This window comes from Gadus chalcogrammus, chromosome 4, assembly GCF_026213295.1.
Source record: "Gadus chalcogrammus isolate NIFS_2021 chromosome 4, NIFS_Gcha_1.0, whole genome shotgun sequence".
Lineage (NCBI taxonomy): Eukaryota > Metazoa > Chordata > Actinopteri > Gadiformes > Gadidae > Gadus > Gadus chalcogrammus.
Window position 1 is genome coordinate 24,346,610 of NC_079415.1, and position 13,510 is coordinate 24,360,119.

General features: G+C 49.7%; 1 protein-coding gene across 1 annotated transcript in view; it reads left to right on the forward strand.

Annotated features, from left to right (window-relative positions):
• Nucleotides 1–12,213, forward strand: part of LOC130381589 (C-X-C chemokine receptor type 2-like) — a 42,108-nt gene extending 29,895 nt beyond the window's left edge. The window contains exons 2-4 of the mRNA XM_056589261.1: nt 8,472–8,612; nt 9,278–9,345; nt 9,529–12,213. Of these exons, the coding sequence (XP_056445236.1) occupies nt 9,531–10,580 (1,050 nt within the window). The 5' untranslated portion in view covers nt 8,472–8,612; nt 9,278–9,345; nt 9,529–9,530 and the 3' untranslated portion in view covers nt 10,581–12,213. The remainder of the gene's footprint in view (nt 1–8,471; nt 8,613–9,277; nt 9,346–9,528) is intronic.
• Nucleotides 12,214–13,510: the final 1,297 nt, after the last annotated feature.

The following is a 13,510-nucleotide window of genomic DNA, read 5'->3' on the forward strand; positions in this document are numbered from 1 at the left end:
GGGCCTTCAGCACCTGGGAGGGGAAGGGGGGATGGGGGGCAAAGGGTATCGGATACAGGGGAGGGCCGGTTATCCCCGGCAGCTGGGGGGGGTGAGCTTTGAGGCGGCAGGGCGGCAGCGAGGGGTAACGGGACCCCCCTGGGTCAGTGGGGAGGCACCCCCTTGGTACGGAGCCAGTCTGTCTCTGTGCAGAGCCACCCTTCTTCCTTTAGGTGGTAGGTGCAACCGGTACACCACCTCACCCAGCCTCTCCAGAACTCGACAGGGGCCCACCCAAGGACTGTCCAGTTTAGGACATCTCCCTTCTTCCTTTGGGGATTGAACACCCAAACTAGCTCTCCCGCCTGGAAATGCCGGCCTTTGCTTTCTATGTCGTAATTTCTTTTCTGCCTCACCCCTGCCCTCTGCTGTTGCTCCTGGGCAAATAGGTGGGCCGACTCCAGGCGGTCTTGGAGTCTCCTGGCATACTCAGGGCCAGGGGAGACGTCTGGGGCATCCGGTGGACGACCGAACGCTAACTCCGCCGGGGTAGGAAGCTCCCTTCCCAGCATGAGAAGGGACGGCGTGCATGACGTAGACTCCTGCACGGCGGTGCGGCAAGCCATGAGAACCAGGGGAAGGTGGTTATCCCAGTCTCTCTGGTGCTGGGAGGTGAGGATGGCCAGCTGTTGGCCCATGGTGCGGTGGAAGCGCTCCACCAGTCCATCACTCTGCGGCCTCTGGGGAGTGGTGCGGGTCTTATGAATGCCCAGGCGCTCACACATAGCGGAGAACACCCGGGACTCAAAGTTTCTCCCCTGGTCGCTATGCAAAGTCTCTGGCACCCCAAAACGGCTGAACATGCCCTCCAACAGGGCGTCGGCCACAGTCTCAGCTTCTTGATCGGGGATGGCATAGGCTTCGGGCCACTTGGAGAAGTAGTCGATGGCCGTGAGAACGTAGTGGTTGCCACGGTCCGGCGTGGCAGCGGCCCCTCCACATCCACCGCCACCCTCTCCATAGGTGCGCCCACCAGAAACTGCTGAAGGGGAGCATGTGAGCGCCCGGTGGGGCCCTTCCATGCGGTGCAGGGGTCACACCGCCGGCAAAAGTCCTCGACATCCCTCCGGGACCAGCCCCAGTAAAAACCCTGGCGTTGGCGTCGGAGGGTCTTAGCAACCCCAAAGTAACCTGACCCTGCGGCTCCATGCATGGCCTCGAGCACTGCCCCCTGTAGGCCCTTGAGAACCACAACCTGCCACCTCTCTTCGCCCGTGGCCGGCTCCTTCCAGGCCTGCTGCAGCACGCCCGGCAGAGGCGCAGGGCCCCGAACTTGGCCCACAGTCCCTTGACATCTCTGGAGAGGGCGGCCACCTCATCCCACAGTGGTTTACGCTGCGCTTCCACCCACTGCAACACCGGCTGAAGGTCGGTATCATGCTCCTGCTGCTTTCTCCAATCGCCTCGATCTATGGTCTCCAACCCTCGGCAGACGACCTCCAACTGCTGCACCGCGGCGCATCCCCCCTCCTCTGCCCGCAGCTCTCTCTCACGGGCCTCCTTCCTCTCGCAGCAGCGACACCCCTCGGCAGCGCAGGGCCACCAAGAGAGTGCGTCGGCGTTGGTGTGTCGGGCTCCAGCCCGGTGTTCCACTTTGAAGACGTAGGCCTGGAGTTCCTCCAACCAACTGGCCACCTGCCCTTCCGGCTCTTTGAAGGTCATGAGCCACTGGAGAGCTGAGTGGTCGGTCCTCACTGTAAAAGGCAGGCCGCAGAGGTAGTACCTGAAGTGACGGATGGAGAGCACTACGGCCAAGAGCTCTCTGCGGGTAACGCAATAACGCCGCTCCGCCTTGTTAAAGGCCCGGCTAAAGTACGCCACCACTCTCTCTCCATCAAGCCCCACTTGGGAGAGCACCCCTCCCACCCCGATGCCACTAGCATCGGTGTCCAGCATGAACGGCAGCGAGGGGTCAGCTGGGGCCAGCACGGGGGACTCGCTCAGGGCACGCTGAAGGCTGGTGAACGCCCCCTGGCACTGCTCAGTCCACAGGAAGACACTGTCCTTTTGTAGTAGCCTGTAAAGAGGAGCAGCCAAACATGAAAAACCCCGCACAAACTTCCGGCAATAGGAAGCCAGACCCAGGAAGCTCTTGAGCTGCCTCTGAATAGCCGGGGTGGGCCAGTCTGCAACTGCCTGCACTTTCGCTTCCATTGTGCTGATGCCCTCCCCCCCATTGGTGTGACCCAAGAACTGTACCTCTCTGCGCATAAAGTGACACTCATCTGGGTGCAGCTTCAGGCCCGCTGCACGGATCCGTTCCAGCACCCGCCGCAGGGACTCGAGGGCGGAGTCAAAGGAGCTGCCATGCGCCAGGATTTCGTCCAGGTATACCAGGCACTGTTGGCGGGGGATGCCTGACAAAACCCGGTCCATCAGGCGGGCGAAGGTGGCTGGAGTGTTACACAGTCCAAAACTAAGGACTTGGAACTGCCACAAATCCCGGCCCGTGCAGAACGCTGTCTTGAGTCTTGCTTCTGGGGAGAGGGGCACCTGGTAGTACCCACTGCGGAGGTCCAAGGCAGAGAACCAGGACGATCCCGAGACCAAGCCCAAGGACTCGTCGATGCGCGGCAGCGGGTACAAATCTTTTTTGGTCACCCCGTTCACCGGCATGTAGTCTGGGCAGAGCCGCCAGGTGCCGTTCTTTTTGGGGACCATATGACAACAGCGGACGCCCAAGGACTGTTGCAAGGCTCAATTACGCCTGCCTGCAGCATGTCCTCCACCGCTTGGTCACACGCCTCCTGACGCGCCAAAGGGAGACGACGCGGCCGACACTTGATAGGCCTGGCCTCCCCAGTGTCGATCTAGTGCAGCACCAAGGGAGTCCGGCCCACGTCATCCTCCCTCATAGCAAAACTGTCCTGGAACTCCAGCAGCAACTGCCACAACCGCTCCTGCTGCTGGTCGTCCAGCCCCTCCCGGTTCTTTAGCCATATCTCCCTCACGGTCGGCGGCGACGCCCCCCCCCTCCAGTCGTCGTGACTGGGCCTGGGCTGCTTGGGGCACATAAGTCCTGGGAAAGGTTACGGACGCCACAGGCAGGGGGTCGCTGACTTCGGGCTCTACTGCACACACTGCCGGCGTGATGGGCCTCAGGGGCGGCCCCGAACCTGAGCCAGTGGGCAACAAAGCGATCACAGGCCCCCCTCGGAAGCTCACCGTGCCCCCGTCCAGATCGAGTCGACAACCTGTGGCCTTCAAAAAGTCAAAGCCCAGAATACATGGGTCCTGCACCGCTGCTACCCACACTGGGTGACGTACGTCCTTTCCCCCCAAAGTCAACGTAAGTAGCCCTGTACCTTTCATCGGGGCCAGCCCCCCTGTGGCCGTGCGCAGCTGCACGTCAGTGGGCTTCAACCGAATCCACTCCGGGCACACGTCTGGTCTGAGCACAGTCACTGATGAACCGGTATCCACCAGGGCCGAACACGGCACCCCCTCCACGGCCACAGGAACATAGCATGAATCCCCGTCACTGAGTCGACCCACCACCACCGCCGCCCTAGAAGCTTCGATGACGTCTGCTTCTGGGGGAAGTGGGTCTTGGCTCCCTCCGCACATCCCCCCCTGTGCAGGCCCTGAGGCGTTTCCCGACCCGCGCGTGAAGTGGGGCAATCTCTGACCAAATGTCCAGGTTGGCCACACCCCCAGCAGACTCTTTGGTCGGGACGCTGTCGAATGCGTGACGGCTGCAGTGATACGGCCCTTATCAGTTCCGTAATTTCTGTCGCCCACGCCGGCTTTTCCTCTGCCGCCGGGCCCCGGGCTGCTCCCCCTGCCGGATAACTCCCTCTTGGGCCCCCCTCAGCGACCGCGCCCCACACGATTTCCCTCTCCACGGCCATCTCCAAAGCTGACTGAAGAGAAATTGGGTGCTGTAATTGCACTTGAACCCGCAGCTCCAGAGGAAGGAGGGCTCTGATGAACTGGTCCCGTGCCAACTCACTCTGCACGCTGGGGGGCATGTGTGCATATGCCCTACGTGTCAGGCTCTCAATGTCATTAGCCAACACCCTCAGCGACTCCCCCGGCTTCCTGCAGCGGTCACCAAGCTCATTACGAAGGAGCTCCGGCTTCACACATTGTCCAAACCGCCTCTGCAAGGCCCCCACTAAAGCTCCGTAATCCCGTCTCTCCCCCGGTGAAAGCAGCAGCAGGCACGACAACGCGCCGTCTGTGAGGCACAAAGCCAGCTGCAATGCTTTAGCCTCTACTGTCCATCCCCCAGCGTCAGCCAGCAGTTCAAATTGAGCATGAAACGCCTCCCAGTCAGACCTACAGGAGTACTTAGGCGTCTTAACCGAAACGGCGACAACTGGGACATGGGAGGCGGCAACTGGAACATGGGCGCCGCCATGTCTGTTTACATCCCGAGCCGCGGGCTCCCACTCCGGGCGCGCGGGAAGAGAAGACAGCCCTGCGTCGGCCGCCAGCTTCCTTGCAGCTTCTCTCAACCCCTCTCTGGCCTCGTGGGAAGCTCTGCAAAACTCCTCATACGCGTCTTCTGTCCATCCGAACGCGCCAGTCTCCCGCTCCACCTCCTCCTCTTTCACTTTCGGAAAAGACATGACCGACGTGAACTAACCGAACACTGAAAATAACGCTGTAGCCCCACCTCAGCGAAGAAACCAAAGTAGCTCCGCTTGGTACGAAAAACTCTCCACCCACTCCCGTCGTTGTTCATTCTGACCCGGTAAATGACCACAGGCGAGGTGGTTAGTGGCGACGAAAGCTCTGTTAGCCGGTATGATGATTACACAATCGGACCAGGCAGGCACAGTCAACCGTGAAAAATACAACACCGAAAACTCACGCCCGGGAAGTACAATCCCCAGGCAACCCCCCTCACGAAGTCCCGCCCCTTCCTCCCCAAACCCTGTGACGTACAGTACTATGATTTGACAACTTTCAACATGGCGGCTAAATTCTGATGTTTCCATGAGAAATAATTTATTAGCCATATAGATTGGTCTGACATTATCACCAGACATTGACAATAAGTTTGAAATATACTCATGTGAAGAGAGACGAGTTAAAACACATCTTCATTAAATACAGGGCCCCCTAGACGTCAGAGGTCACCATTATTTGGGCATCATCAGGATAGAATCATAAACTATGAGCCAAATTTGGTTCAGATGATGATTTCATGGGTCTTTGTACCCAGTTTGTTTATGATGTGTCAAAGGGCTGCTGAAAAATTGGCTTACTTCCTGTTTGGCAAGTTTGGCTATGATATGTTTAAACGAGTTGCTGAGAAATGGGCTTACTTCCTGTTTGGCAGCTTCACCGTCAAATTTGATTGGCTGTCACGGCCAAACGGTTTTGAATTTGAAAAAGCTCTTTGAGGCACTTGGTCTGAAGATCATATCGGGCAAGTTTCATGAAGATTGTACAGAATTTATGGCCTGTGGATATGTACCATTGATTTTTGACAACGTTTCCATGAGAAATAATTTATTACATTCAGGGCATTTAGCAGACGCTTTTATCCAAAGCAACTTACAATAAGTACATTTGTCATAAGAAGTGCATCACTATTACACGCTGTCGGACATACAGAAAGGATGTTCATCGAACCAAGTGCAAGTACAACAATCGTCTAGGCTAACCAAATCCCTGTGTTACAGCAATGATAGCAGCTACTGCAGTTGCTACACAGTTAAGTACTATAATACAATAATACAATACAATACAGTTTACAATGGTGGCCAGAAGGGGGAGGGTAGCTATGCAGTGTCGAGGTGGACCCTGAACAGGTGAGTCTTGAGGTCTTTTCGGAAGATAGATGAGCGACTCTGCGGTCCTGAGAGCGGCAGGGAGCTCGTTCCACCACTGAGGTCCAAAACGAGAAAAGTTGTGACTTTGCTTGAACGGCCTTTGCTAGCTCTTAGCGATGGCGGTACCAGACGTCCAGCTGAGGTAGTTGAGCGGAGGGATCGAGCTGGGGTGTGTGGCTTTAGCAATGGATTGGCTATATGGATTGGTCTGACAGTATCACCAGACATTGACAATAAGTTTGAAATATGCTCATGTGAAGAGAGAGGAGTTGAAACACATCTTCATTATTTACAGCGCCCCCTAGATGTCATAGGTCACCAAATTTGATGAGTGTCCCCATGATGATATCATGGGTCTTTGTACCAAGTCCATTTATTTTTTTTGTATTTGTACCACGGTCATTTTAATGTTGATTTTAAATGCTCTTACACACTTTATTACATTGCCACTTTATTCTGGTCACCTATTTATGCATTGCACGGTCTTGCTGTAGGTGCAATACAATGTAAAGTCGTGTTGTTTGTTTTCGAGCTGGTTTACTAAAGAGGCTAATGTTGATAACAATAAACAACAACTTGCCAATTTCGTCACACATTCACAAAGACGAACGGGAACGCCTGAGACCGGAAATGACGTCACAAGTGCAACTCAAAAGGCTGGTGTCCGAGGCATCTGGATCACACCATTAGCTCTGATATTAGCTGTGACGTTAGCTTTGACGTTAGCATTTTAGCAACCACACACTCGCAGTTCGTTGTTAGAGTTGTCGGTAATGAACATGGCAAGGGTGCTCCACTGCCATGCAGGAGATCTCCCTGAGTGTGTGTGGTGATGGCTGGTTTAACCTGTGTACACTGATTACTCAATGGGCCAGGGGCGGATGGTGTATAGGGGCGATTTGGGCGACGCACTACCAACTGGGCTGAGAAGAAAGAGGATATATTTATTTTTTTTATTCTATCACAGCAAAAGTAGTTTTCAGTGTCCTAAACCTATTATCTGTCAGTGTCCAATCAGAATCGTCAGATTCAAGTCGCGTTTTCAACCTGGTCCCCGCCTCTATGGGCGAATTCATCCGGACGTGGAAAATCGCCCAAGCCTTCTCCGTTGACTATAATGTTAAAACTTTTTTTTTTCGGCAATCTGAGCCTTCAATGCATTTTCAATGGGGATGGATTGGGACTCGCCCTAACGTGCTTGCGTCATACGTAACTGAACAAAGAGCGCGAAGGGATATCTTCGATCAAGTCACTTGCTGATTTCAACATGGCTGCAAATGAGCGCAATTCCGTTTCGCCGCTCAAAGAAGTTCCTTTTAGTCGACGATCCAATTCAGAAAAAATGGAAATGAATATATGTATATAGTTCTCTGCAAACCTATGGTGGCATCATGCCTTCAGTGTGCATAATGTATGTAGTTCTCTGCGAACCTATGGTGGCATCATGCCTTCAGTGTGTATATTGTATATAGTTCTCTGCAAACCTATGGTGGCATCATGCCTTCAGTGTGTAATATGTATATAGTTCTCTGCAAACCTATGGTGGCATCATGCCTTCAGTGTGCATATTGCTAAATAGTTCTCTGCATAACCTATGGTGGCATCATGCCTTCAGTGTGTCTTGAACAACCACACATAAAAGGTTGCACATTTTATGTAGATATTTTATCGTATTTGTATAAATGCATACTTAACTGTAGATAGATTTATGAGTGAAGTTACCAACGCAATAGATTGTCCGTAACACACTCACCCCTTTTAGAATCACATTCTGTAACTCTCACTCTCTCACAAACACACATACATAGATAGAGACAGAGAGAGAATGTTTACTTGTCTATACCTGTAATAATGTATTTGCACTCTTAATCTTGCTGAATTCTACAAGGCAAATAAATTCGGGGGGAGTAGGGCCCAAGACCCCCACTACAGGGGTTTGGTTTACAAACTTTCTGCCCCCCCTATAATAAAATTCACCAGCCGCCACTGCAATGGGCGACAGGTGTGCAGCCTCACCCAGCCCCAGAGTACAATCAGAATCGGCCAGGTGAGGCTGCTTCAACTAGCCGTCATCCACACACACAGACCTACAATAGACAAATCTAGAATAATGGAAAAAAATATTGCGTAGTGTGTAGTAAACATTGTATTATGGCCTGTTATTATTTAAAAAATAGTGTTGCTTTGTGTTTACATTATATGCTTTCCATTGTACTGTCATCGATATAATTTTGGTGTGGATTTGGGTTTGCTAAATAAACGATCTGGGAGCATATGCATGACATACTGCATGGCCTTCTGCAGTAATAGTTGTTTATGAACTGTGAAAACTCTGTGCTCAGCTCAGCTGTACTGCTTTATCTTTGACTTTACTATTTGCATATGAGGAGGTACTTGAACGGTCTTGATGAACATTTTGGTCAAAGGTTGGGAACCACTGCCTGTGATACTGTGTTGCACTTCAATCCCCGTTGATCACAGTTCACGGTCTTTGGCAGACTCTAGGCATCTTGGGCAAAATGCCCACTAATCCCTAGCTGCTCATTGAGGAATACTGTAAAATACTGTAGAAATACACCTGTTAAAATCCCCTTCTGTAAGCTTCATCCAAGTTTTCTTTTGTGTAATATCTTGGTAACGAAACAGGAAACAAGGTGTCACTCCTCCCATGGCAGCTCTGGTTTCCGGCCCCGAATCTATACCATCACACCCAAGAGGCTCTGCCATAACCTAGTAGGACCAGCCTGGGAACCAGACCAATACAGTGGGACTGCCTCTAAACTCAAGGTGAGTCGCTTCGTAAAAAGCACCTTCATATCTGTGCTTCAATTGACTAAATGAAAAGTTGTCACATTGAATTTGTTACTATTCGTATTTTTTACAACTAGTCAAAGAATATCATGCCTGATGTCCACAGAGGCTGGACTGTTACGGAAATCGGAATGAGAAATGTGTTGTCTGACATGTTCCTGAAAGAGACGCATGTTTAGCGGAACACCTTGCTTCAGAGTACATCTTACTTAACGGGTGCTGAACAGGGAACTTACTGCAATGTGGTGCCCCAATTCTTTCACCAGAGCAGGGGAAAACAAGACTCTCACTTTGGGTCGTACACTGATGGCAAGATCAATTCTTTTATTTTCTTTCATTTATTTGAAAGCACTTTTCAAAACAGCACAGACGAAAAGATCATGGCAAAGATAAAATAAGGGGAACAGTGACTAACTTATTGGATATGCTAACTGTATTTACAATTATTTTAATTCAATAAATACACGTTACCTGAATGTACAAACAAACAAAAGTCTTTGAAAAGATTATGAACTTGTTGAGCCATGTTTATTTACCAGTGTGCTCTTGGTTGGATAAGGATGTCGGCCTCATTAGTCGAGCTGCCTATTGGCTAATCAAATGCAAGACATTGACACAATCCATTTTTTTTTCTGAACCAGCAACTACTGACGACAGAAAGGCATCACAACCTGTTGATTTTGGGGAAGCATATGCCAAAATTGCAGCGGTGAGTTTATTTTAAATAAATAAGTCCTACTTTTTATTGTTGATGATCTATGAATTGGAATACATTGGTCTGAAGGATGTCCCTTCAATTCATGTAATAAATATAAGCCAAGCCTGATTAATGCCTTCAAAATGTTTTTTCCGAAATCGTCGTCCTAAAACGATATAACCGTCCACTCCACAGACATGAATAACGTCTTCAACTTCGAGGATTATTATTATGACACCAATAGCACCATCATCAACACCACCTTTGTGCCGGCCCCCAACACATTGAGCTGTAATGTTGAGATTTCTCCCACAGTGGCCAGGCTGTTGTGTTTCACATACATTGTTATTTTCCACATGGCAGTATCGGGCAACATATTGGTAGGGCTGGTGATCTGTGTCAATCGGCGCGTCCTGACTCCGTCGGACGTGTATCTGTTCCACCTCACCATCGCCGACTTCCTGCTGGCCCTCACGCTGCCCTTCTGGGCCACCAAGGCCGGCTTCCAGACTTGGATTTTCGGTGACTTCATGTGCAAGTTGGTCAGCCTCATCACGGAGGCCAACTTCTACACCAGCATCCTCTTTCTGGTGTGCATCAGCATCGACCGCTACCTCACTATCGTCTGCGCCGCCAGTACACGCGTATACCGCCAGCGCTACTGCAGTCGCTTCGCGTGTGCGTCCATATGGGCCCTGGGCGTGCTGCTGGCCCTGCCCGCACTCGTCAAAGAGGCCCTCGTCCTGACCACGGAGAAGGTGGCTTGCGCCGAGCCTTTGTCCGGCAATTTGATGTGGAAGGTCGCCACGCGGGTGCTCCGCCACGTGGTGGGCTTCCTGCTGCCGCTGGTCGTCATGGTGACGTGCTACGGCATCACCATCGCCAGGCTCCTGCGCACGCGTAGCTTCAAGAAGCACCGGGCCATGCGGGTGATCATGGCGGTGGTGGGGGCCTTCCTGCTGTGCTGGATGCCGTACCACCTGGCGGTGATCACCGACACCCTGATGCGGATTGGCCTGCTGGAGTACGACTGCACGGCGAGGAAGGCGGCGGACACGGCGGAGCGGGTTACACTCTCGCTGGCTCTGGCCCACTGCTGCATCAACCCCGTGTTGTATGCCATCGTGGGGGAGAAGTTCTGGGGCAACCTGGCCAAGATCAGGATCCACCGAGACGTGATGGTCTCAAGGTCCAGGTACAGCAGGTCGACGTCTCAGACGTCTGAAGGGAACGGGCCGGTTTTCTGAAATGACCCCGCCGAAAGGAGCGAGTTCTCAAGCCCGTTACCAAAGATGGCATGCAGGCAGCACGCTCACCCCGGCTAATTCTGTGTCTATGAACCCTATCTTAAAATTTCACATGTTGTAAAAAAAATCACGGCCTGCAACTTTCCACGAAAAAGGTCAGACCATCGATCCCAGACCAATAATGGCATTTGCCCAAGCATCCATTTTTTCTTGGCAGAAACAGAGTTGATGTCGAAGACTGCCATTTATTCCACAACATGGCAGCCGTAGTCTACTCTCTTGTATTAAAAAATAGCCAAGCGTGACGGTTCTCCTTTAACAAACCATTTATGCACAGTCAAGCTTTCATATTGACCTTTAGAAGACAATAACTAAACAGTTTGTAAGTCTGTTGTTGTAAGTCTACGTTACCGCAACAGTGTGGCCTTAAACGAGGTCTGTGACCCCTAAAGCTAGGCGGCCTCAGAAAGAGCATTTTATTATGTGCATATACCTTTTTGGGGTGTTAATAAAAAATTTAATCATATTTTCTAGTCACAACTTAATGCAGAAACTCATTCTCCCCAGGAATAGACAAGCTATTTGTCTCTCACCAGAGTCAGTCCTCCCACTGAGATATGCTGATGAATCGTAGTAAAAACATACAATTAATTAATTGTACATAACATAACCTACATGTACTGTTCAAGTAAACATAAGGTTCAGTGCCAAAGTTTGAGTCTGACCCATTGATTTGAACTCATTGGTTTTTTACTTGTCTTATAACTAAGCTTCAAAGTTGGATACATTAATAGATAAGGCTTTATGGCTATATATAAATATTTTATGGGCCCACTGGCCGTACACTCACTCCGCCAAGAGGTCCCTGGGGGGAAAAGGTTGAAGTCCTCTGCAACATAATAATCGGAAGGTTGCTTACTTTTTAATGTATTAATCAGTGCCCTGATAAATGTGAACCTGTGGTCAAAACAGAAGTGTGTACTTTGTGTAGTTTAATGCTATTTGCTTGAATGTTATTTGCTTGCTGAACACTAATACTGTTTTGCTTTTTGCGTTAATTGCATCAGCTGTCACTGCTCATCAAATAAAGACGACTTTAGATCTCCGCTATGTCCCTTTTTTCCGCTGAATCCCGTTGAGCTCTGTTTGTTCATGAAGTGAAACGCTGCCATCTATTGGTTTGAAAGATTATTTTCACATAGGTTGGTCTATCAACGAAAACAGTTGTAGTTTTTTCACTTTATATGCCGCTTTCTTGAGTATTTATGTAAAACTCTGTGGGTTGACACAAAAGGAAATCGGGTGTGATTAGATAGTGTCCTTGACGCAAAAGAGCTAGTAAACCCAATCCGTTTTATTTTTGTCTTACACGTGGTAATATGCCATATGATCGTCAACATAGTGACGCAATTTTGTCAACGTTACTAGAAAAAATAAGAATAAAAATATAACGGGGTCCGAGCTAAATTAAAAGTCAAGAACACACTAATGGAAGATGTATAATTATGACATATAATTATGAAGGAAAGATGTGGATGAAGATGCAAAACTTAATGCAATACTGTGCCTCGGCTTTCAGGTGATAATCTAAGTCATTACATTATGCAATTGATAATTCATTATGCAATTTAATAATGTCATTTGTAAATACGTTATTCACAGTGTATTTTACTGTGAATAACGCCCCCCCCCCCCGTCAACAATCCTCTGCCTAGGGCCCCCACACTCCCTAGAATCGCCCCTGGCTGCAGGGGGTTGCTACAGCTCTAGAGAAGCAGCGGGATGCAGGGTCCGCACCGGAGAAGGGCACGCAAACCGGGGTATGTATGTTTACAAGGTGTGCATTCACACCAAACGAGACGGGGCGACAAGATCCCATACAAAGTGAACGTAGAGACGCGTATCGGGCGAATTTTTCACAAGAGAAAACCGGCGAAAAGTTTGATTTGTCGCGCCACATTTTCGGCGTGCACAGGCGAGTGTGTTCACGAGGATTTGTGGCGCGACAAATTCGCTCGAGTTGAAATATTCCAACTTAGACGCGAATTTCGCGTGTGACAGCCAATCAGCGTTCAACAGCGTGGCCACTGAGTGACATGTGTAACGTAACAGCAAATCAGCGTTCAACCGGCAAACTCAGTGCAGTGCAGTCCGGGGTGAACTGCAACATGGAGGAGAAAGTGATTGTTGCCGTTTGCGACTCCCGGAGCTCTATATATGATCGTATATAATTGTATATAATGGGCCTATCTCACAAAAATCGGAAATGACGTCACACCGGGTAAACATTCTTCCGGCGTAGTCATTTTTGTATTGCCGTCAATGCAAAAATGGATCGTTTCTTCGCCACTTCCCTGGTGGGTTTTCCCAAATTACGATTCGAAGATGTGCAGAAGATTGTGGAGACACACTCAGCACACCACAGCCCAGGCTGGACAAAGGGGTACAAGTTTTTGTGGAGGAGTTTGTACACAATTATCAAGGTAAGTTGTCTAAGGTGTTTTGTTGTTGTCAGTAGGCTACTCAATGGCCGCCTTGCTCATTCATGTTTTGTGATGACAAGCAAACCATATACGATCCATATAAATCGTCAGAAATATTGTCTGTGTGTGAAATGTGAGTAAAATGATCATATTTGTTACGTGTAGACTATAATATTATGAATATAATTAGCCATGGTGGTAGGGCTGAACGATTTTAAGAAAAAATCGAAATTGCGATTTTTCTGGTAGAGATTGCGGTTTTGATTTCAACCACGATTTATTTTCTTTAAATCAAGTTTCAGTATTAATTAATATAACCAATGAATTCCATTAAGGTAATGCAATAATGAAAACTGCTGGCAACAGATTTCAAATGCAAGACTTTTATTCAAGTACCTAAGAAACAACAACCAAAAAAGTCAAATAAAAAGGGAGCCCTCTTTCTTA